The sequence below is a fragment of the Lithobates pipiens genome, unplaced genomic scaffold (genome assembly GCF_037356315.1).
Source record: "Lithobates pipiens isolate NorthernLeopardFrog02 unplaced genomic scaffold, aLitPip1_a1.2 Scaffold_24, whole genome shotgun sequence".
Lineage (NCBI taxonomy): Eukaryota > Metazoa > Chordata > Amphibia > Anura > Ranidae > Lithobates > Lithobates pipiens.
In genome coordinates this window covers 1179861-1206176 of record NW_027507786.1, presented here as the reverse complement: position 1 = coordinate 1206176, position 26316 = coordinate 1179861, and the positions used below count along the sequence as shown (strand labels likewise).

The 26316-nt window shown below is 45.1% G+C and overlaps 1 protein-coding gene across 2 annotated transcripts in view; it reads left to right on the top strand.

Moving 5' to 3' along the window:
* Positions 1-276: 276 nt before the first annotated feature.
* The window catches only part of EXT2 (exostosin glycosyltransferase 2), a 113099-nt gene continuing 87059 nt past the window's right edge, over positions 277-26316 (top strand). The window contains exons 1-5 of one of the 2 annotated variants that reach the window (XM_077453478.1): positions 277-346; positions 5439-6006; positions 13423-13512; positions 20941-21054; positions 25341-25536. In XM_077453478.1, coding sequence (XP_077309604.1) covers positions 5471-6006; positions 13423-13512; positions 20941-21054; positions 25341-25536 — 936 coding nt within the window. In that variant the 5' untranslated portion in view covers positions 277-346; positions 5439-5470. The remainder of the gene's footprint in view (positions 347-5438; positions 6007-13422; positions 13513-20940; positions 21055-25340; positions 25537-26316) is intronic. The other variant, XM_077453479.1, reaches the window with a different exon arrangement.

Here is a 26316-nt window from a genome sequence, read left to right as displayed (position 1 = left end):
AATATAATATGAAAAAATAACAGAATAGAAAACGTCCCCCTGTAAAGCTCTGTGATGACAGGTCCTCTTGAATAAAACAGCGGTGTTGGGGAAGTTTGTAGCACAGAATGTATGGGGTTGGACTATATATCGGTCCTGTATTGTCGGTCATTCTATGAGATTCTCATGACATTCCATAGACATGTTTAGGCCGGTCTGGTCTCCGGGAAGATGGCGGCGCCCCCCCCTGTGTTGCGGACATGTTCCGGGGTGTTGGAGGTGATCAGCTGACAGTGACGTTGTTTCCGCATCTGCTGAGTGTGTCTGGGGGGAGATGTGAGCTGAGTGGGGCGGCCCGGGGCCGGAGGTAAGACCCTCTCTCTGCCCTCTCCCAGACCGGGCATATTAGAGGAGGGGACCGGGGACATGGAGGGAGGGGGAAGGGTGAGAGAGATGTTCCAGGGGTGGAAAATCAGTGCTAGGGTGTGAGAGAAATCTGTGTCTGGAGTGGAAGATTTGCCCCGGTGGTGGAATATCAGTGGGGGTTGGGAGATCGGGGTTGGTGTAGTAGAAGATCTGCCCTGGGATGGGAGATCACGGTTGGTGTAGAAGATCTGTCCTGGGATGGGAGATCGGGGTTGGTGTAGAAGATCTGTCCTGGAATGGGAGATCGCGGTTGGTGTAGAAGATCTGCCCTGGGATGGGAGATCGGTTATTGGTGTAGAAGATCTGCCCTGGGATGGGAGATCACGGTTGGTGTAGAAGATCTGTCCTGGGATGAGAGATCGGGGTCGGTGTAGAAGATCTGTCCTGGGATGGGAGATCGGGGTCGGTGTAGAAGATCTGACCTGGGATGGGAGATCGCAGGTGATGTAGAAGATCTGCCCTGGGATGAGAGATCGGGGGTTGGTGTAGAAGATCTGTCCTGGGATGAGAGATCGGGGTCGGTGTAGAAGATCTGTCCTGGGATGGGAGATCGGGTCGGTGTAGAAGATCTGTCCTGGGATGGAAGATCGGGTATTGGTGTAGAAGATCTGCCCTGGGATGGGAGATCGCGGTTGGTGTAGATCTGCCCTGGAATGAGAGATCGGGGTTGGTGTAGAAGATCTGCCCTGGGATGGGAGATTGCGGTTGGTGTAGAAGATCTGCCCTGGGATGGGAGATTGCGGTTGGTGTAGAAGATCTGCCCTGGGATGGGAGATCGCGGTTGGTGTAGAAGATCTGCCCTGGGATGGGAGATCGCTGTTGGTGTAGAAGATCTGCCCTGCCATGGGAGATCGGGGTTGGTGTAGAAGATCTTTCCTAGAATGAGAGATCGGGGTCGGTGTAGAAGATCTGCCCTGGGATGATGGGAGATCACGGTTGGTGTAGAAGATCTGCCCTGGGATGAGAGATCGGGGTCGGTGTAGAAGATCTGTCCTAGAATGAGAGATCGGGGTTGGTGTAGAAGATCTGCCCTGCCATGGGAGATCGCGGTTGGTGTAGAAGATCTGTCCTGGGATGGGAGATCGGGGTTGGTGTAGAAGATCTGCCCTGGGATGGGAGATCACGGTTGGTGTAGAAGATCTGTCCTGGGATGAGAGATAGGGGTTGGTGTAGAAGATCTGTCCTGAGATGGGAGATCGGGGTTGGTGTAGTAGAAGATCTGCCCCGCGATAGGAGATCAGGGTTGGTGTAGAAGATCTGTCCTGGGGTGGGAGATCACGGTTGGTGTAGAAGATCTGTCCTGGGATGGGAGATCGGGGTTGGTGTAGAAGATCTGCCCTGCCATGGGAGATTGGGGTTGGTGTAGAAGATCTTTCCTAGAGTGAGAGATCGGGGTCGGTGTAGAAGATCTGCCCTGGGATGGGAGATCACGGTTGGTGTAGAAGATCTGCCCTGGGATGAGAGATCGGGGTCGGTGTAGAAGATCTGTCCTAGAATGAGAGATCGGGGTTGGTGTAGAAGATCTGCCCTGCCATGGGAGATCGGGGTTGGTGTAGAAGATCTTTCCTAGAATGAGAGATCGGGGTCGGTGTAGAAGATCTGCCCTGGGATGGGAGATCACGGTTGGTGTAGAAGATCTGCCCTGGGATGAGAGATCGGGGTCGGTGTAGAAGATCTGTCCTAGAATGAGAGATCGGGGTTGGTGTAGAAGATCTGCCCTGCCATGGGAGATCGCGGTTGGTGTAGAAGATCTGTCCTGGGATGGGAGATCGGGGTTGGTGTAGAAGATCTGCCCTGGGATGGGAGATCACGGTTGGTGTAGAAGATCTGTCCTGGGATGAGAGATAGGGGTTGGTGTAGAAGATCTGTCCTGAGATGGGAGATCGGGGTTGGTGTAGTAGAAGATCTGCCCCGCGATAGGAGATCAGGGTTGGTGTAGAAGATCTGTCCTGGGGTGGGAGATCACGGTTGGTGTAGAAGATCTGTCCTGGGATGGGAGATCGGGGTTGGTGTAGAAGATCTGCCCTGCCATGGGAGATCGGGGTTGGTGTAGAAGATCTTTCCTAGAGTGAGAGATCGGGGTCGGTGTAGAAGATCTGCCCTGGGATGGGAGATCACGGTTGGTGTAGAAGATCTGCCCTGGGATGAGAGATCGGGGTCGGTGTAGAAGATCTGTCCTAGAATGAGAGATCGGGGTTGGTGTAGAAGATCTGCCCTGCCATGGGAGATCGGGGTTGGTGTAGAAGATCTTTCCTAGAATGAGAGATCGGGGTCGGTGTAGAAGATCTGCCCTGGGATGGGAGATCACGGTTGGTGTAGAAGATCTGCCCTGGGATGAGAGATCGGGGTCGGTGTAGAAGATCTGTCCTAGAATGAGAGATCGGGGTTGGTGTAGAAGATCTGCCCTGCCATGGGAGATCGCGGTTGGTGTAGAAGATCTGTCCTGGGATGGGAGATCGGGGTTGGTGTAGAAGATCTGCCCTGGGATGGGAGATCACGGTTGGTGTAGAAGATCTGTCCTGGGATGGGAGATTGCGGTTGGTGTAGAAGATCTGTCCTGGGATGAGAGATAGGGGTTGGTGTAGAAGATCTGTCCTGAGATGGGAGATCGGGGTTGGTGTAGTAGAAGATCTGCCCCGCGATAGGAGATCAGGGTTGGTGTAGAAGATCTGTCCTGGGGTGGGAGATCACGGTTGGTGTAGAAGATCTGCCCTGGGATAGGAGATCAGGGTTGGTGTAGAAGATCTGTCCTGGGATGGGAGATTGCGGTTGGTGTAGAAGATCTGCCCTGGGATGGAAGATCGGTTATTGGTGTAGAAGATCTGTCCTGGGATGGGAGGTCGGGGTCGGTGTAGAAGATCTGCCCTGCCATGGGAGATCGGGGTTGGTGTAGAAGATCTTTCCTAGAATGAGAGATCGGGGTCGGTGTAGAAGATCTGCCCTGGGATGGGAGATCACGGTTGGTGTAGAAGATCTGCCCTGGGATGAGAGATCGGGGTCGGTGTAGAAGATCTGTCCTAGAATGAGAGATCGGGGTTGGTGTAGAAGATCTGCCCTGCCATGGGAGATCGCGGTTGGTGTAGAAGATCTGTCCTGGGATGGGAGATCGGGGTTGGTGTAGAAGATCTGCCCTGGGATGGGAGATCACGGTTGGTGTAGAAGATCTGTCCTGGGATGGGAGATTGCGGTTGGTGTAGAAGATCTGTCCTGGGATGAGAGATAGGGGTTGGTGTAGAAGATCTGTCCTGAGATGGGAGATCGGGGTTGGTGTAGTAGAAGATCTGCCCCGCGATAGGAGATCAGGGTTGGTGTAGAAGATCTGTCCTGGGGTGGGAGATCACGGTTGGTGTAGAAGATCTGCCCTGGGATAGGAGATCAGGGTTGGTGTAGAAGATCTGTCCTGGGATGGGAGATTGCGGTTGGTGTAGAAGATCTGCCCTAGGATGGAAGATCGGTTATTGGTGTAGAAGATCTGTCCTGGGATGGGAGGTCGGGGTCGGTGTAGAAGATCTGTCCTGGGATGGGAGATCGCAGGTGATGTAGAAGATCTGTCCTGGGATGGGAGATCGCGGTTGGTGTAGAAGATCTGTCCTGGGATGGGAGATCGCGGTTGGTGTAGAAGATCTGTCCTGGGATGGGAGATCACGGTTGGTGTAGAAGATCTGGCCTGGAATGAGAGATCGGGGTTGGTGTAGCAGATCTGCCCTGCCATGGGAGATGGTGTAGCAGATCTGCCCTGCCATGGGAGATGGTGTAGCAGATCTGCCCTGCCATGGGAGATGGTGTAGCAGATCTGCCCTGCCATGGGAGATGGTGTAGAAGATCTGCCCTGGGATGGAAGATCAGGGTTGGTGTAGAAGATCTGCCCTGGGATGGAAGATCAGGGTTGGTGTAGAAGATCTGCCCTGGGATGGAAGATCGGGTATTGGTGTAGAAGATCTGTCCTGGGATTGGAGATCAGGGTTGGTGTAGAAGATCTGTCCTGGGATGGGAGATCAGGGTTGGTGTAGAAGATCTGCCCTGGGATGGAAGATCGGGTATTGGTGTAGAAGATCTGTCCTGGGATTGGAGATCGGGTCGGTGTAGAAGATCTGTCCTGCCATGGGAAATGGTGTAGAAGATCTGCCCTGGGATGTGAGATCGGTGTTGGTGTAGAAGATCTGTCCTGGGATTGGAGATCAGGGTTGGTGTAGAAGATCTGTCCTGGGATGAGAGATCGGGGTCGGTATAGAAGATCTGCCCTGGGATGAGAGATCGGGGTTGGTGTAGAAGATCTGTCCTGGGATGTGAGATCGGTGTTGGTGTAGAAGATCTGTCCTGGGATGGAAGATCATTGTCAAGGTGGAAGATCAGTGTTGGAGTGAGACATCTGTCCTGGCATGGAATATCTGCTGTATTTGAGGGACGTGACCCCTCCTCTCTCTCATCTTCCACCAGTCATATGTGCTTTTCATCGTGTGTGGGCGTGTTCTCCAGGACTGGTATCAATTTACTGTACTGTTGTCCTCAAATGTGTGAAAGAACGCATCCCTTTAGATGTACATACTCCTGCCTTCTGACCATTGGATGCTGCAGACTTTAACTGTGCAATCTGCTAATCATTTTCTTGATTATGCGTAAGTCACCCACATGTGTACAGTTCTCATGTCAGTGTTTTACATAACATAACTCCTGGTGCAGCCACCTCGGAAGGATGCACATCTAAAGGAATGCTTGGGATGTGTTTGTTTATCTGTAACTTTTACAAGAGGCCCCCACCAAGATTTGATTTAATAATTTTAATTGTATATTGATATGGGGGGGGGGGGGGGGGTCAGGGAAGGTATTATGTGTACAATACACTTCAGCTGTAATGTTGATGATAATGTGGATACAATGTAGAAGTAAGAGGGATCCTTATTTGTGAACGGCTCTTTATCTTTTTTTTTTTTTTTTTTCAGTTTCCTCTGAGTTCTTATCGGTTCTCTGTAGTGTTGCACTGAGTAGCGATGTGGTGGTTTGCTATCTTCTAACGTCATCTCTCTCTTCCTCAGTAGTGCAGGAGATCGGGGAAGGAGGGTCCAGTATGTGCGCCTCGGTTAAATACAACAGCCGGGGTCCCGTCCTGATCCCCAGAATGAAGTCCAAGCACAGAGTGTACTACATCGCCCTCTTCTCGGTGGTGCTCCTGGGGCTCATCGCCACCGGCATGTTCCAGTTTTGGCCTCACACCATCGAACCGTCCAACGACTGGAGCCCCGAAAAGCAGAGCGTCCAGGACGTCCCCACCGTGAGGATTCTGGAAGACAGCCCGCTGCCGGAGCGCGGGGACCTGAGCTGTCGGATGCACACCTGCTTCGACGTCTACCGCTGCGGGTACAACCCGAAGAACAAGGTGAAAGTTTACATCTACCCCCTGAAGAAGTACGTGGATGAGTATGGGGTGCCGGTGGCCAGTACGTTCTCCCGGGAGTACAATCAGCTGCTCACTGCCGTAGCGCAGAGTGAATTCTACACGGAGGATGTGAGCAGAGCCTGCCTCTACCTCCCTTCTATTGACTTTCTCAATCAGAATAATCTGCGGATTAAGGAGACGGCACAGGCCTTGGCCCAACTCCTAAGGTAAAAGAGTGGGGGGGGGGTAAAATTCTGTGAATGTTCTCTGAAAGAAGGTTTGACACCTGATCATCATCACACATACCATATACCCAACCGTGTGGACACCTGGCCATCATCATACCTACTATGTGACCAACAATAGGAACACCTGACCGTCACACCTACTATGTGACCAATGTGAACACCTGACCATCACACCTACTATGTGACCAACAATATGAACACCTGACCGTCACACCTACTATGTGACCAATGTGAACACCTGACCATCACACCTACTATGTGACCAATGTGAACACCTGACCATCACACCTACTATGTGACCAACAATATGAACACCTGACCATCACACCTACTATGTGACCAATGTGAACACCTGACCGTCACACCTACTATGTGACCAACAATATGAACACCTGACCGTCACACCTACTATGTGACCAATGTGAACACCTGACCATCACACCTACTATGTGACCAATGTGAACACCTGACCATCACACCTACTATGTGACCAACAATATGAACACCTGACCATCACACCTACTATGTGACCAATGTGAACACCTGACCATCACACCTACTATGTGACCAATGTGAACACCTGACCATCACACCTACTATGTGACCAATGTGAACACCTGACCGTCACACCTACTATGTGACTAACAATATGAACACCTGACCGTCACACCTACTATGTGACCAATGTGAACACCTGACCATCACACCTACTATGTGACCAATGTGAACACCTGACCATCACACCTACTATGTGACCAATGTGAACACCTGACCATCACACCTACTATGTGACCAATGTGAACACCTGACCATCACACCTACTATGTGACCAACAATATGAACACCTGACCATCACACCTACTATGTGACCAATGTGAACACCTGACCGTCACACCTACTATGTGACCAATGTGAACACCTGACCATCACACCTACTATGTGACCAATGTGAACACCTGACCATCACACCTACTATGTGACCAATGTGAACACCTGACCATCACACCTACTATGTGACCAACAATATGAACACCTGACCGTCACACCTACTATGTGACCAACAATATGAACACCTGACCGTCACACCTACTATGTGACCAACAATATGAACACCTGACCGTAACACCTACTATGTGACCAACAATAGGAACACCTGACCGTCACACCTACTATGTGACCAATGTGAACACCTGACCATCACACCTACTATGTGACCAACAATATGAACACCTGACCGTCACACCTACTATGTGACCAATGTGAACACCTGACCATCACACCTACTATGTGACCAATGTGAACACCTGACCATCACACCTACTATGTGACCAATGTGAACACCTGACCATCACACCTACTATGTGACCAACAATATGAACACCTGACCGTCACACCTACTATGTGACCAATGTGAACACCTGACCGTCACACCTACTATGTGACCAATGTGAACACCTGACCGTCACACCTACTATGTGACCAATGTGAACACCTGACCATCACACCTACTATGTGACCAATGTGAACACCTGACCATCACACCTACTATGTGACCAACAATATGAACACCTGACCGTCACACCTACTATGTGACCAATGTGAACACCTGACCGTCACACCTACTATGTGACCAATGTGAACACCTGACCATCACACCTACTATGTGACCAACAATATGAACACCTGACCGTCACACCTACTATGTGACCAATGTGAACACCTGACCGTCACACCTACTATGTGACCAATGTGAACACCTGACCATCACACCTACTATGTGACCAATGTGAACACCTGACCATCACACCTACTATGTGACCAATGTGACACCTGACATCACACCTACTATGTGACCAACAATATGAACACCTGACCGTCACATACCAACAATGTGAACAACATATGAAACACACCCGTCACACCTACTATGTGACCAACAATATGAACACCTGACCGTCACACCTACTATGTGACCAACATTAGGAACCACCTGAGCGTCACACCTACTATGTGACCAATGTGAACACCTGACCATCACACCTACTATGTGACCAACAATAGTAACACCTGACCATCACACCTACTATGTGACCAACAATGTGAACACCCGACCTTCACACCTACTATGTGACCAGCATGTGAACACCTGACCATCACACCTACTATGTGACCAACAATAGTAACACCTGACCATCACACCTACTATGTGACCAGCATGTGAACACCTGACCATCACACCTACTATATATACAACAATATGAACACCTGACCATCATCTCGCCTACTATGGGACCAGCATGTGAACATCTGACCATTACACCTACCAACAATATGGACACCTGGTCATCCTCACACCTACCATATACCCAGCAGTCATGTGAACAACTGACCATCACACCTACTACGTGAACACCTCACCATCATACCTATTATGTGACCAGCATGTGAACACCTGACCATCACACCTACATATGCGACCAACAATATGGACACCTGACCATTACACCTACCATATACCCAACAATATGTGAACACATGACCATCACACCTACTATGTGACCAGCATGTGAACACCTGACCATCACACCTACATATGACCAACAATTTGAACACCTGACCATCACAAATATTATGTGACCAACAGACACCTACCACATACCTAACAGTATGCGAACATCTGAACATCACACCTACTATATGACCAACAGTGTGGACACCTGACCATCACACCTATCAACAATATGGACACTTTGGCCATCATTACACCTACCATATACCCAACAGTATGTGAACACTTGACCATCACATCTACCATATACCTGACGACAGTATGTGAACCCCTGACCATCACACCTACGTATTCCAACAATGTGAATAGCTGACCATCACACCTACCATATACCCAACAGTATGAACACCTGATCATCACACCTACTATGTGACCAATGGTATGAACACCTGACCATCACACCTATGTGACCAGCCTGTGAACACCTGACAATCACACCTACTATGTGACTAGCATGTGGACACCTGACCATCACACCTACTATGTGACCAACATGTGGTCACCTGAGCATCACACCTACTATGTGACCAATGGTATGAACACCTGACCATCACACCTATGTGACCAGCCTGTGAACCCCTGACCATCACACCTACTATGTGACTAGCATGTGGACACCTGACCATCACACCTACTATGTGACCAACATGTGGTCACCTGAGCATCACACCTACTATGTGACCAACATGTGGTCACCTGAGCATCACACCTACTATGTGACCAACATGTGGTCACCTGACCATCACACCTACTATGTGACCAACATGTGGACACCTGAGCATCACATCCACTATATGACCAACAATATGAGAACACCTGACTATCACACTTATATGGCCAACATTATGTGGTCACCTGACCATCACGCCCACTATGTAGACCTGATGGAGTTCAGGTGTTTCCAGTGAAGGATCCTGTTAATACTTTCTGCACACAAAGACATTTTAGACAATTGTTCTCTTCCAGCCTTGTGGTGTCCGTTTTGGGGACTCCCTCCTCTGGATAGGCTTAGGCGTTATTTCCTCTATTGATGGATTATTGTTGACTTCAAGCTCTTTTTCATTCTCCTACAAGTTTATGGGAATGTAAAACCCACTTGAAGGAGGTCAACTGCAGGTCTGAGGGAGGTTAACTGCAGGTCAGATGCGCGTGTCATTCTGAATGTTCCCAGAAGCGTATCGCACTGATGCCACCATCAACCAAATCCCATCAACACGAGCTCTTCCAGCCACCAAAACCATATCTACATGAGACGGCACAGCCGGCTGTTAAACTGGAACTTTGCCCTGAACTGGAAATCTTATAAGCGGCGAGGATTCTTTTTATGCAGAAGAAACCTAATCTGGTTTCTTACCTTCCTCCTCGCAGAATGCATGGCATGCTTAGGTGCCAGGAGGAATGTTCTCACATGTGCTGGAGTTTCGTTATCCCAGCATGGCCAATCACAGTGGCTGAAGTCTCTTAACCTGGAAGAAGCCATGTAGAATTGGTGATGCCGGTGAGGGAGCCTGCATGACGTCATAGCGCTGGATCTGGAGGTGAGTATTGACGCTGGTTAAGTTCTGCTTTATATATTCAATACAAGGTGATGGCTGGAATTATTTTTTTTTTCAATGGTTTGGTTGCCATGAAGTGCAGGACACATCCTTGGTCAGCAAAGGGTTTAAGTGGAACTCAATCCCGGGGTGGATTTGATTTAAATCACTAGTAAAAAGGCTGGATTTAAATCAACTCGATTTTAAATCATAATTTTTAAAGAGCAACTGTCCTCTCTGTCCCGCAGAGGCTCCTCCTCTGACCCGCTGTTGACTCCCCGACAGTCCCATTCACTTTAATGGGACGGCTGGTGATTGGGCAGGGGCCCAACAAGGTGAGGGACGTGGCGGCAGCGGGTGAGTGGATGCCCGCTAACAGGCGCTGCCATGATGGATCTGAAATGACAGGTGCTCTTTAAATGTAAGGACTCATTCTTGCTGGTAGTTCGAATTTTAAATATTTGCAAACAAAATAAATTTTTTTTTTTATTCAGAATAATATGCGGTCAGGTTAGTAAAACAGCAATATCAGAACCGATTCAATCATACAGTTTGTAGTGTACATAGATTTGCAAAACAATAGGATAAAGGAAAATATTCCTGAACTTTGTTTTATCTCATGGATACTCTGACATTGTGTGAATGCATCAATGCAGTGCGTGTTATCTTAGCTTGCAGAGCTTGGATTCATTGAATGAGTTTACCAAAAATGTAAATCTTGCAGAATATACAGCTTCATTCTACATAACTAAGCTCCATTTCATGCTGAATAAACAAAATTATTAATGTATATTAAATAGAAAACTATCTTTGCATAGATTTGTTTTACTCCAAAAGCATTTTATTAAAATTAAATTAGATAAAAATTTACTTAACTGGTTCCCGACCGGCGCATGCCGATGTACGTCGGCAGAATGGCACGGGCAGGCATATTGGCGTACAGGTACGTCCAATCTTTAATGCCGCCCTGCCATCGTGAGCGAGCTGCCGGCGGCGTGCTCACGTGCCGGTCGGGACCCCTGTGAGTCCGGTGGCCGGTCCCCGCGGACTCGATCGCCGTGGGCGTACCCGCGATCGGGGCAGCTGAACAGAGAAATGCCGTTGTAAACAGCATTTCCCCGTTCTGCCTAGCAACTAGTGACGCTGATCTCTGCTCCATGTGATTGGAGCAGAGATCATTGTTCACTAAATGAAAGCCCAACCCCCCCACAGTTAGTAACACGCCCCTAGGAACACTTAACCCCTACACTGCCACCCACTGGTTAACCCCTTCACTGCCAGTGTCATTTACACAGGAATCAGTGCATTTATATAGCAGTGATTGCTGTATAAAGGACAATGGTCCCAAAAATGTGTCAAAATTGTCCGATGTGTCCGCCATAATGTCGCAGTCACAATAAAAATCACTGATTGCCTCCATTACTAGTAAAAAAAAATATTAATAAAAATGCCATAAAAATATCCCCTATTTTGTAAACGCTATAACTTTTGCGCAAACCAATCAATAATCGCTTATTGCGATTTATTTATTTATTTAAATTATTTTTTACCAAAAATATGTAGAAGAATACGTATCGGCCTAAACTGAGGGAAACATTTATTATTTTTTTTTTATATATTTTTGGGGGATATTTATTATAACAAAAAGTAAAAAAATAATGTTTTTTTTTTCAAAATTGTCGCTCTATTTTTGTTTATAGCGCAAAAAATAAAAACTGCAGAGGTGATCAAATACCACCCAAAGAAACTCTATTTGTGGGGAAAAAAAAGACGCCAACTTTGTTTGGGAGCCACGTCGCATGATCGCGCAATTGTCAGTTAAAGCGATGCAGTGCCGAATCGCAAAAAGTGTCCAAAATGGTCCGGGGCTGAAGTGGTTAAATAAAAAAAATATATAATTTTAAATCAAAAAAAAAATCTTTTCTTTTTATTTTATTTTTTATTGGAAGGGTTGGAATCCTGCTCAGATAACAGCAATAATAATAATGATTCCAGTAGCATATCAGTGCAGCTTCATCAGCGAATATCAAGGAAGCGAATATCAAGCAAAATTTTATAATAGACTATGAAACGTCTTTTTTATTTTATTTATTTTTTGTTTAGCAAAAAATAACCCAAGTGGTGTTAAATACCGCCAAAATAAAGCTCCATTTATGTGAAAAAAATTATAAAAATGTCATTTGAGTACAGTGTAGCATGACAGCGCAATTCTCATTCAAAGTGTGACAGCTTTGACAGGTTGAAGCTAAAAATTGGTCTGGGCAGGAGGGGGGTTTAAGTGCCCAGTAGGCAAGTGGTTGATAATACCGTACACTCTGCTAATGACACTGGCTGGGAAGGGGTTAAAGGGGCGTTCCGGCCGTGATGTGTTTTTTTTTTTTTTTTTTTTTTTTAATTCAGCAGCTACAAACACTGTAGCTGCTGACTTTTAATAAGGACACTTACCTGTCCAGCGAGCCTGCTATGTCGGCCCCCCTGAGGCTGATCCGTCCATCGGATCGGCTCCCGGCGCCGCCATCTTAACGAAGGGAAACAGGCAGTTCGGCTTTACTGCCCGCTTCCTACTGTGCATGCGCGAGTCGCGTGGCGCTTTGTGAATGGCCCTGTTGTTTTCTGGGACACACATTTGTCCCAGAAGGCAACAGGGCCGCTCGCCAAAGAGGAGGAAGCGCCGCGGAATAGGAAGAGGCAGATTAGGAAGACTGCCTAGCAACAGCATTTTCAGGTAAGTTAAAACATTTTTTTTATTTTATTTTTCAAATGTTTTATTTTTTTAAAGATTATTAATGCAATTTTTTTTTTTTTGGGTGGCCCTGCGCTTTAACTGTGTGCCTAACAAGTGTAACGTGTGCTGCTTTGATTCACAGATCTGGCTGCTTCTTCTCCCTGAACTCGATGTTGATTTCAGGGAGAAGAAGCAGCCAGATCGCTGCCTGTGTACAGAGTTCTGTGTGTTTTGTAAACGTGGAATTCTGTGCTGTGATTGGCCTCAGCCGATCAGTAGGTGTGCAGCCATAATCATTGGCTGTAACCTGCTGGACAAACTCATGCTGTGTCCAATTACAGCACAGATCCAGCAGGGCCTGAAAACCGTTTGTGGCGGCGTGCCAGTATGTTGTCATGCCTGGCTGTGCAGTAAAAGTGCAGTGGGTGAGGGGCAAGTGGTTAAATGCCGTGTATGATTACTGATTTGTAGTTTACATTTTTTAAATGATACAATCATCTTTGTTTGTATTTCTCTGTGAAGATCACTGTCAGTTCTAGAACCTCTGCATTGTCTTTTCTCTTTAGGTGGGATCGAGGGACCAATCACTTACTGTTTAACATGTTACCCGGAGGACCTCCTGATTATAACACTGCCCTGGACGTACCTAGAGACAGGTAAAGGTGTAATATTTATTTATTACAGGTATATATATATATATAACGTGTGTGTGTATGTATGTATGTATATGTATGTATGTGTATATATATATATATATATATATATATATATATATATATATATATATATATATATATATATATATATATATATAGAGGCTGTCAATGTACGCAGCACTTTACACATATTAAACATTCACATCAGTCCCTGACCTCAAGGAGCTTACAATCTAAGGTCCCTAAATCACAATCATACATATACATACTAGGGGACAATTTAGACCGGAGCCATTAACCTCCCAGCATGTCTTTGGAGGAAACCGGAGTATCCAGAGGAAACCCACACAGGGGAGAATGTGCAAACCCCAGGCAGGTAGTGTAATGGTTGGGATCTACCAGGCAGAAGTGCTAACCACTTGGCTACAGTGCTGCCCAATTATTGATCACAAACTCTTCAATATGTTAAAGAGGAATTTTCCAGTGTGGGTGGAAAGTTTTGGAAGAAATAAAAGGAGACAGAAAAAAAATATCTTGTTGTTTGCGGCTTTTTTTTTCTGATCCTTAGTTTTTCCGTTTTTTTTTTTTTTAAAGGGGTTGTAAAGGTTTCGTGTTTTTTCACCTTAATGTTTCCTATGCATTAAGGTGAAAAAACACCTGGAAGTCACCGCCGCCCCCCCCCCCCCCGTTTTACTTATCTGAATCCCTTCATTCAGTCGGCGGGGGACGCGCTGGCTCCTTTTTCATGGGCTCCCGGCTCTTGATTGGATAGGTTGATAGCAGCGCAGACGTTGGCTCCCGCTGCTGTCAGTCAAATCCAATAATGCGGGCGCCGGGGGGGAGGGGTGCCAGTGTGGGGCCGAGTCCGGCATTCTTTGTCTATAGACCCAAATTCTGGATTCGGGAGTGCGCCCGCAAGGCTTCTCCGGGGGGCGTTATCATGTGAGGAGGAGCTGGGAGAGCCCCAGAAGAGCAGGTTCGGGGGTAACTCTGTGAAAAACAAGCTGCACAGTGGAGGTAAGTATGACATGTTTGTTATCTAAAAAAAAAAAAAAAAAAAAATGTAAAAAGACCCTTACAATCACGCTCTTAATTATATGATTGTCGTTTAAAAAAAGGCTGTGGTATTTCCTCTGGCGTCCACAAGGTGGCAGTCATGTTCCAAAGAAATGGATCAATTCTGTACTATAAGTCCACATCCAACCTGTAAAGGTGACCCTTCTACTCCTTCATTCTTTATTTGCAGAGCACATCACAGAAATTACTTAACGATTGTGCCTATATATATATATATATATATATATATATATATATATATATATATATATATATATATATATATATATATATATATATTTATATATTTATAATTTTTTCAGACACCATAGTGAATAAAATGGCGGTCATTGCAATACTTTGTGCAGCGGTCTAACAAGCGCAATTTTTTGGGGGAAAAGATACACTTTTTTTTTTAATTAAAAAAATAAGAAAACCGTAATGTTAGCCCAATTTTTAATTTTTTTTTATATAGTGAAAGATGATGTTACGCAAATTGATACCCTACATGTCATGCTTCAAAATTGCGCCCGGTTCGTTTTATTTTTTATTTTTACACTGTTCTTTTGAAAGCAATTTTGGGCCACTTTTATTCCTATTACAAGGACTATAAACATCCCTTGGAATAGAAAAAAAAAATTTAATTAATTTTATAATTAAATATGAGATCTGGGGGTCTAAAAGTTCTCAGATCTCATATTTACACTAAAATACAATAAAAAAAATAAAAAAATAAAACACATTTATTTTATAATAAAAAATTTCCCCTTTGAGACCATTGGACGGAAGTGAAGTTTGACGTTGCTTCCGTCATCCAATGTTATGGAGCCGAGTGGGGGGCTGCCATTCCCTCGCTCGGTTCCATGCTACTGAGGGCAGAGGATCAGATTGTCTCTGCTTCTACCGGCAGTTTCGGTAAGTGGTGGAGATGATGGGAGCACGGCGGGGGCATCTCTCCCACCGCCGATAAAAGTGATCTTGCGGCGAATCCGCCGCAGAGACCACTTTTTCCTGAAAGGACCGCCCGCTGTTTAAGAATATACCGGGGTTATGGCAGCTATCTGCTGCCATAACAACGGTATTCAACATCAAACTACCGACGTATAACGACGGCGGGTGGTCCGCAAGTGGTTAAATCTGACCTCCGGCCTTCCCTACAGTCTTGCACAGTAGTACCGGCTCCTCTCCTGGACTGCAATGACCTAATCTGATTTCACTGCACACTGTGAGCTTCTCACAATGTGCATTAGAACCTGCTGCATTTCCTGGCTGGAGGACGCCTAGCATCATTTAGCACTTTCCTCCAAGGGTCGGTCCACAATAGAATGTCCCGTTCCGTTGAATATCAATGTGTGCAATTGATACATTTTTAGCCTCACAAAATAAGTATAAAAATCTCCAATCACTGTATACGGTATAATTCAGCAGGTGGAGGGAGATGAAAGCTGATCCTTCTGTCCAGCAGGCGCAGCAGATCCCCCCCCCCCCCCCCCCCACCCCACCCCTTAGACAGAACTCCTAGGAGACGGGTGACAACGCAGGAAGCACAATTGTGAGATAAACCTGGAGCGTTGTCACCCTGTAACAGGAAGTGCCCCAGCAAGGACCTTCAAAGCAGGATTACCAGATGATATTTGAATTCCTTCCCTTTCAACTGGGTCTTGACGTCCAAGGGGGTGTGAAGGACTGCCCAATCATGTGACCACTATGATTGACTGTGAGAGCGATCGCATTATCAGGGAACTGGTCAACGATCATTACTAGAGACCAGAAACAGTCTGTGACAGCTCGGTCACTGTGCAGGGGACACATAAGAGGTACGTCAGTGTTAAAGCCCGCCGCCCTCTTTGCTGCTGGACCTATGCGTTACATGGGCTGCAAGGGGTTAAAAAAAAAAGCTGCAGATAAAATAGGATTGAAACTTACTTTTGAAACAGCATTATTATGTTAAAACTTCATATGAAATTTAAGGAGTATATTTATAAAAAGAAATAAATAAATAAAAAATGTGCATGTGATCTTTTGGAATAAGGGACAGAATGGGCTATTTCCAGTGCTGTTCGAATGTTATTTGTTTAAAGAGGAACTTTATTCCCCTTCATGCTGGTCCCACCCTCCTCCTTACTGGCACTGCCATCCTTGATGTTCCTGGGGCAATAAAACAATGTGAAAAAAACATATATTTTTTTTTTTTATCTTTTCACTTCTTTTTGTTTTTTCTTGACTTTTTCCTTTTTATTTTTTTTTATTCTTTTTTTTTTTGCCCATAATCATATATATATATATACACACACTGTTTTTATATATACTTATTTTTTTACTAGTAATGGTCATGATCAGCCATATATATGTGTGTGTGTGTGTGTATGTATGTGTGTGTATATATATATATATATATATATATATATATATATATATATATATATATATATATATATATATATATATATATATATATATATATATATATATATAATCTCTCTATCATCTGTGTGTGTATATATATATATATATATATATATATATATATATAATCTATGTATCTGATCATGGCCATTACTAGTAAAAAAAATAGGTATATATAGACAGTGTGTGTGTGTATATATATATATATATATATATATATATAAATATGTGCACCCCTTATTCAGTTTACTTTAGATTTACCTTTTTTAAATATGTAGTATAAGGTCCTGCCTGATTGCATACAAATTGAAAGTGTTTAGGTCTGCCTTTATATATTATATGGTTTTGGTAAATCTAAGCCCTTGTACACACGGTCGGACATTCTGACAACCAAATCCGTTGGATTTTGTCCGAAACTGTTGCATACACACGGTCGGACAAAGTTGTTTGAAAATGCGATCGTTCAGAACGTGATGACGTTATTTTGTTACGGCGGGACTACGTTCAGGCTAGTAGCCAATAGCTTTGGTCTAGGAATTTGATCTGAGCATGCGTGGCACTTTGTCCGATCGGAATTCTCTACACACAATCGGACAAAGTCCGATCGGATCATGTTGTCGGAAAATTTTATAGCCCAGCTGGAAAACTTGGTCGATCCGGATATTCCGATGGAAACAGTCCGATGGAGCCCACACACTGTTGAATTATCCGACAACACGGTCGGATCGGACATTGTCCATCGGAATATCCGACCGTGTGTACAAGGGCTAAAGGAAAAATTGTACAAGGAGGTTGTATAATGTATGGCCAATAAAGTGCATAAGCGCTAGTGTAGTGCATAAACGTATTAAATACAAATGCATAAAAGCTGCACCAATGATAGTGAACCCCCACCTATAAAATAAAGAAAATAAAACAATAATATTAGTGCGCTAATAGCCAAAGAACGCATAGATGCATCCGTATCATTACCCTTGAGAATGTCACGTGACCTGTGACGCAACGCGTCGGAAGGAGGAGCCAGTAACGCCAAGCCTGGAGTCTAACAAAGCACGGGGAGGCTGTGAGGAGGAGTATAAGCTGATAGTTGCCATCAATCCATGCTCCAAACAAAGAGAAGTTTTGTGAGTGGAACGATGTGTGAGAAATAGTTTGTGTATCCTTGCAGTGTCACGCTATGTGTTGTTTCCTTTTTTTCCTTTTATATTAAACGGTGGAAATGAGAGGAAGTGGAAACAAGTGACTAAGGTTTATATTCAGCACAGCGTTTGATGCAGGGGCAAGATATCTATGAACGTATGATAGAAGTTTGCTTTATGTGATCTGTGTACAGCTACCGAGGCGAATGCAAATTGTTCTACTAATAACGATTATTTATCACCTATTCATTTATCCATTCCTTGGGACTGTATCAATTCAATACTTGGTATTTATCCATCCATCCGGTGCACAGCAGCCTATTCTAGCTACTGGCTGAAAAATTATTGTAATTTCTTCTTGATATTCTGCTCATTTTTTTGTTTGTTTTTATGAAACGCACTTGGGGGGGAAAAAATCCATAGGGATGCATGTATGCGTTCTTTTGGCTATTAGCGCATTAATCTTATTGTTTTATAATGTATGGCCAGCCTCAGTGATTGGATTTACATCTCTATCACTTATTTCATATGAGCTTTTTCCCCTCCAAGTATGTTATATATTAGAAATATGGGCAATATTCTTTGAATATTCCAGAGAAGAGCCTCTTGTCATAGCAGAGGACGTCTCTAGCCTGACCTGATAGTGACATCGATGTCTGCGGGGTGTACACCCCTCCCCCCCAGGACCTCTTCTGTCCATTGTCTTTGTTCTGTAATGACAGTTGATGGGGCGGCTGGTGTCTCTGCACTGACAGCTCCTCACACTGACTGATCATCAGATGTTATCACCGTGTATGGGGGGGGGTCATCACCACTATATGTCAGACTCTTCTATAGAGATCACAGCACACTGGAATATTGCTTGTCCCATGAATAACCTGTGTGGATCTTATCTGTGTAATGTGCGACTATCTTCTATATTGTGTATTCTCACATCACCTGTACATTGTGTCATTCTGCATTAGGGGGCGCTATTGTTAGAGCTCTGCGGAGCTCACCATTAAATCTGACCTCCGGCCTTCCCTTCAGTCTTGCACAGCTGTACGGACTCCTGCTGGACTAAAATGTCCTACTCTGATTTCACTGCACACTGTGAGCTTCTCACAATGTGCATAAGAAGCTGCAGCAAGTCAGAGCCTTCCTTTCCTGGTTGGAGGACATCCAGTATCATCTAGCTCTTTCCAACCCAGACTGCCTGTCCCTGGCACACCCAACATTCAGTTCTTCTTTTTTTTTATCTTTTTATTGTAAATTTTAGACACAAACGCATACATCAAACAATTTAAGTGCTAAACAATACATCCATGAGACCCCTGTGCGGTATGTTAACATTCAGTTCTTTCACTGGTGGAGGCTCAACACCACCTATGCAAATGCAGCTTGTCTTGGAGCACCCACTCCTCCGGACTGAAGCCCACCCATCAAAGCGTTTTGATATTTGCATAACTCCTCCCAAGAGCTGGCCCACTGCTTACATTTAAATTTTTGCCTAACTCCTCCCAAGAGCCGGCCCACTGCATTTTAATATTTGCATAACTCCTCCCAAGAGCCGGCCCACTGCTTGCATTTTAATATTTGCATAACGCCTCCCAAGAGCCGGCCCACTGCTTGCATTTTAATATTTGCATAACTCCTCCCAAGAGCCGGCCCACTGCTTGCATTTTAATATTTGCATAACTCCTCCCAAGAGCCGGCCCACTGCTTGCTTTTTAATATTTGCATAACTCCTCCCAAGAGCCGGCCCACTGCTTGCATTTTAATATTTGCATAACTCCTCCCAAGAGCCGGCCCACTGCTTGCATTTTAATATTTGCATAACTCCTCACAAGAGCCAGCCCACTGCTTGCATTTTAAAATTTGCATAACTCCTTCCAGGAGCCATCTTATTGCTTGCATTTTAATATTTGCATAACTCCTCCCAAGAGCCAACCCACTGCTTGCATTTTAATATTTGCATAACTCCTCCCAAGAACCGGCCCACTGGGCTGTTGTAATGTTTTCAGGAACCTATGCACAGCACCCTGCCAGCCCCTCCTACCATACATGATCTACCTGCATTGCATAGAGAAGCACAGAGACTCGGTGATGACATCACTGGGTCTGTAATAAAACATGTAATGAAAATACAAAGGTGTTTTTTAAAAATGTAATAAGCATGTTGATGAGCGGAGAAATATAAAATTTTAAGTTTAGCTTTAATTATTAGAGTAATATTGTATGTAAATTAGATCTCTGCCATCTATATTATTATTTATATTTTACATTGCTGTGAAAAAGTATTCATACCCCATTGACATATTCCATATTTTATCATGTTACATCCAAAAATGTAAGTGTATTTATATTGGGATTTTTAGCATTTTTATCAACATTTTATCATTTTCCTTCCCCTTCACAATGATCACATAAACTACCAATAAAATACATTTACAATTTTTATTGTTACATGATAAAATGTGGGAAATTTCAAGGGGTGTGAATACTTTTTCAAGGCACTGTGTGTGTGTGTGTGTATGTGTATATATGTATGTGTATATTTGTATGTGTATATATATATATATATATATATATATATATATATATATATATATATATAATATATTTAAAAAAAAATATATATATATATATATATATATATTTAAAAATATTATTTTTAAATATATATATTTTATACACACACACACATTTAAAAAAAAAAAAAATATATATATATATATATATAAAACACACGTGTGGATAGATATATTATTTACAGAGAAATATACACATTGACTATGAAGCTCCCGGCACATTATTTTATAGTGTCTGTCATTGATCTCTCTTCCAGGGCGGTGTTGGCCGGCGGAGGATTCTCAACGTGGACTTACCGCCAGGGATATGATGTCAGCATTCCCGTCTTCAGTCCTCTGTCTGAAGTGAACCTACCTGAGCGATCCCCAGGGTCAGTGTGTCTCCGTTTCTGGCTTATTGTTGTGTTTGAAGCGGAGTTCCGGTGATCTGGTAATGGTGCCGGGATGAGCTTATGGGGAAGGGAGATACTTTGCAACTTGCGTTGCTCGTATGAACGCCAACTCACAAAATATACTCCAGCTTTAAGTGGATTGAACATCAGAGATATATGTGTGTGTGTGTGTGTGTGTGTGTGTGTGTGTATATATATATATATATATATATATATATATATATATATATATATATATATATCAATCATTTCAATTTATGTCCAAGGATGACAAGTATTGTGTCCAGGTATTACCGCTAACAGAGATCAGAGTACTCCCCCTGACAAGGCCTTCATCTGCTTTTTTTGTCTGCAGAAGAACAGTGCCATCTTTGTTCAGGCCTCATCTAGGGTCACCATCTTCGTCCTGGACACAGAGATTACACCATCGTGTAAATCCTGGTGTCTGGGCATTTCTTAGCAGTGTTCACACAAATGCCTTATACATTTCGGCCCCTGCTGCAGCCTCCCGCCTTGTGACTTGCTACAAAGTTACAAGATTGCAGTGTGATCAGTGAGGAAGAGAGGAGACTGAGGAAATGCTTCCTCCTTCCTGCAGCAGGCTGAGGACATCATCTCAGTCTAGGCAAAATCACTGATTGGCGCTCAAGCACAGCTTTATAAGGATAAAAGTTTAAAGCGGAGTTCTGCTAAAAAAATCAAATAAAAAAATAAGTCAGCAGCTACAAATGCTGCAGCTGCTGACTTTTAATAATTGGACACTTACCTGTCCCAGGGTCCAGTGATGTGGGGGAACGAAGCCCCGCTCCTCTTCCCCCTCCTCGCTGTGGCGCCGACATTGTAACTGTGGGCACCCAACTGTGGCTTTACAGCCAGGCACTCGCTGTGCATGCGCGATCCACACCGTGACTGGCCGGGCAATCATCTGGGACCTGTGACGTGTCCCAGATGATTGCAGAGAGGTGATCTCCCTTGCGGTGCGCTGGGAGGAAGTAGGAGCTAGGACTCTCTGAAAAGAGGGTACCAGCTCCCCACCCAAAAAAAATGACATGCCAAATGTGCCATGTAAGGGGGTCCCCTCTCTTAAAGTGAAAGTTCCATTTTTGGGTGGAACTCCGCTTTAAAGCTTTTTTTTTTTTTTCCCCCCTGCCAGTAACACATCCTGTCCTCGGTTTCGATGCTCGCTCACTGTATGAGATGTATGGAGGAGCAGCGTTGTCACCCTAAGATAGAATGTACATTAGGACTACAGAACACTCCCTCTTCATCCCCATAACATAACGGATAGGTATTTGGTGGTCCACAGAGATCACTGAGGGCACTGTAACTGATAACAGTACAGCACAGGCAGAGAGCTAAGGAAGTTGAGCTCACAGGATTTCTGGCAGGATCTGCAGGTAACCCGGTATAAATGCTTAAAGCGGGAGTCCGCCGGGAGTTCCGCCATTTTTTTTTTTTTTTTTAAAAGCCAGCAGCTACGAATACTGCAGCTTCTGACTTTTAAAATAGTGACACTTACCCGCCCAGCGCGCCCGCGATGTCGGCACCCGAAGCCGATCTCTCGATCGTCTCTCGGGTGCTGCCGCCGCCATCTTGGCTATGGGAATCAGGAAGTGGAGCCTTTCGGCTTCATTTCCCGGTTCCCTACTGCGCATGCGCAATAAGGATGGCAGCGGGGAGACTTTCGGAAAGAGGTGTGGATTCTTCAGAAAGGGGCGTTCCTTTCTGCATAATCTATGCCGGAAGTGGGTGCAGATACCTGTAATGTACAGGTACCTGCACCCCCCCTCCCCCTGAAAGGTGCCAATTGTGGCGCCGGAGGGGGGGGGATTCCAATGAGCGGAAGGTCCACTTTAGGGTGGACCTCCGCTTTAAGCATCCCCACTCAGGCTATCAAGGTCCAATAAGTTGGATGCCGCTGAGGAGAGGTCCACCCAGACCCACAGCATGCTGCAGAATGAGTAGTTGGCAAGTAAAAGCAGCCTCATCCGATTCATCCAGGCCACGTCCCCAAAATTAGGAGTTTATTTATTAAACATTTGTTGCACAAATGTCGGGGAACTTTCATGGCAGCTGAGCGAAATGCCACTGTATGTTTCTAAATAGATCAATTCTTGAATCATCAGCTCCATCTAGTAACCAAAATGCGGTATCATTTTCTCAATGAGTGATATCACGTTTTGGCCACTAGATGGAGCTGATGATTCAGGAGTTAAAGGGGTTGTAAAGTCTCAAGGTTTTTCACCTTTAATGCGTTCTATGCATTAAGATGAAAAACCTTTTGTGCTGCAGCTGACCCCCCCCCCCAGAGCCCCCCTTTTTTCTTACCTGAACCCAATCGCTCCAGCGATGGGGACAAACCCAGCAGCTCCAGACACTGTCTCGGGTCCTGATAGGATAGATTGATAGTAGCGGGAGCCATTGGCTCCCACTGCTGACAATCAAATCTAGTGACACTGGAGCCCCGAGTTCTGCTGTCTTTGTCAATGGACGCAGCAGCAGGACTCGAGCGTTCCTGCATGGGTGCCCCCAGGGAAAGCGGCTCTCTGATGGGGCACTTGATGAAGGGGAGTGGCTAGGAGTGCCAGGAACCCCAGAAAAGGAGGATCGGGGCCGCTCTGTGCAAAACCCTTACACAGAGCAGGTAAGTATTAACATGTTTATTAAAAAAAAAAAAGAACTTTACTTTAATCCATTCAAAAGCATAAGATGACACTTCATTCAGTCTGCATACAGTGCATCCTGAAAGTATTCACAGCGCTTCATTTTTCCTCATTTTGTTATGTTGCAGCCTTATTGAATTTTTTTTAAAGAAATTTGGCAAAGATTTCAAACAAACTTCTTTCGCGTTGTCATTATGGGAGATTGTTTTTAGAATTTTTGAAGAAAATAATGAGTTGAATCCATTTTAGAATAAGCCTGTAACATAACAAAATGTGGAAAAAGTGAAGTGCTGTGAATACTTTCCGGATGCACTGTATATGTGACTGACATTCGTGCAGGGAATGTTTTTTTTTTTTATACGGCTCCATTCACACTTGTGTGACTTGTCGTGCAACATTGGACATCAAAGTCGTTCTCCTATGTTTTCCAATGATAACCATTCATAGATGCGCGACTTAAAGTTGCAGCGACTTCAGAGTAATTCATTCACTACTTTTGTCCAATTTTCATGCAACTTGAGGACCATAGACTTCAATGTTAACCCTCGGAAGTTGCATGAAAGTCGTACCTGAATGTTATGCAATGCAATTTGTGTGCAGGAATTGTCTATTATCACTGGTCAAAGCCAAAGTCGTATCCAAGTTGCACCCATCCAAAGCTTCACCAAATTTGCACACCAGAGTCGGCGCAACTTTGGAGTCCTACAAGTGTGAATGGAGCCTTAAAGCGGAGTTCCACCCAAAAACTGAACTTCCACCTTTCGGAATAGTCCCCTTCAGTGTCACATTTGGCACCTTTCGGGGGGAGGGGGGAGCAGATACTTGTCTAATACAGGTATTTTGCTCCCACTTCCGGGCATAGATAGCCGAGCCACCCGCGGGTATCTATGCCACTTCCGGCGCCTTCTCCGCCCCCGCTGTCTTCTGGGAGACGCACAGGTTCAGAGGACAGCAGGGACCAGTGAGATTGCGCAGCGAGAGTCGCGCATGTGCAGTAGGGAACCAGGAAGTGAAGCCACAAGGCTTCACTTCCTGATTCCCTTACTGAAGATGGCAGCCACAGCACCCGAGAGGCGAGGCATGGTCGGCTTCAGGTACCGACATCGCAGGCGCCCTGGACAGGTAAGTGTCCTTATTTTAAAAGTCAACAGCTGCAGTATTTGTAGCTGCTGACTTTAAAAAAAAAAAAAAAATAGGCGGAACTCCACTTTAAAGTAAGATTATTATTATTATTATTATTATTATTATTATTATTATTTTTTTTTTTTATATATATTTTTTTTTTTTTCTTACCTGGTTCAGCATTAGTGTTGCTCAAAAGTCTCAGAAGGAGTCCCACTTTGTATTTTGGGGTTCCCAGGACATCTGCCTCTAAAAATGCTTGCTGCCTGGCTGTTATTGTGACGGGTCAGTGATGTATTGAAGGCTAGTCTAAATAACAGTCATGCGTTTGCACAATGAGGTCATCAATGGTGATCCCTGTATATTTCTCATAACGAGGTCTGGAAGCCTCTGAGGAATTAGATGACATCATAGGGAATTGTGTGATGGGTGTTTTCTGCATACCGACGGGAGTCTGACCATCCTTTTCTCTCTCTGCAGCCCCCGGACATTCTTCCTACTCTCCTCCCAGACGGCTCTGCACCCCGAGTTCCGTGCCGATCTGGAGGCGATACGAGCGGAAAACGGAGAGTCGGTGCTGATCCTGGATAAGTGCAGTAACCTGTCTGATGACGCATCGCCACATCGGAAACGCTGCTATAAGAATAATGTCTACGACTACCCGCAAGTTCTTCAGGTAGATGTCAGAAAGGGCGAGGTGTGATGGGTGCAGAGGTCCAGTGAATATTTAAAGTGATTGTAAACCTTCGGTTTTTCTTTTCCTTTAAAATAAAAAAAGATGTTTTACTTACCTGCTTTGTGCAGTCGGTCGTATTGCAGAGAGTAGACCATTCCTCCTCTTCTGTGGTCCCCTGCTGGCCAGTGGACTTTCATTCACCCAGGGCAAAGACCCCGTTCTTTTGCATCCCCTGACACCTCCCTCATCATGTTCTCCACCGCGCCCCACCTTGTACACCCCCCCCCCCCCCCCCACACCTTGTGCAGTATCTCCATGCCCCCCTTCATCTTGTGCAGGTTCCACATTGCCCCTGGAGCCTTGACCTTGTAGCTGTGGTGCCTGATCTTCTCCAGACACTGGTAGAACATTGGGTCTTACACTGCAGTACACACTGTGGTTCTCCAGCTTGTGTCTGTACAGGTGGAGATCTTCCAGTGGCTCGGTCTCCTCCAGCTCAGCTTGTCCTGGGAAGGCGGTACCAGGCAGTGTTTGGCCAGCAGTTTTGGGGCGGGTGACCGGGGAGGTGGAAGGACAGTTGAAGACGTTGCACTGCTTTGGGCTTTGAATGAATGAATGAATGAAATACTTGTATAGCGCACAATGCGAACTGAATCGCCTCTAGGCGCTTTGGAGGTGGGCCGCCTTGCTCTGCTGGTAGAGCTCCAAGATGCCCTTGCCCTGGTGTAGCTACACTGGTTCTTGGTGATGCTACAGAGGCAGGAGAAGGGAACGATGACA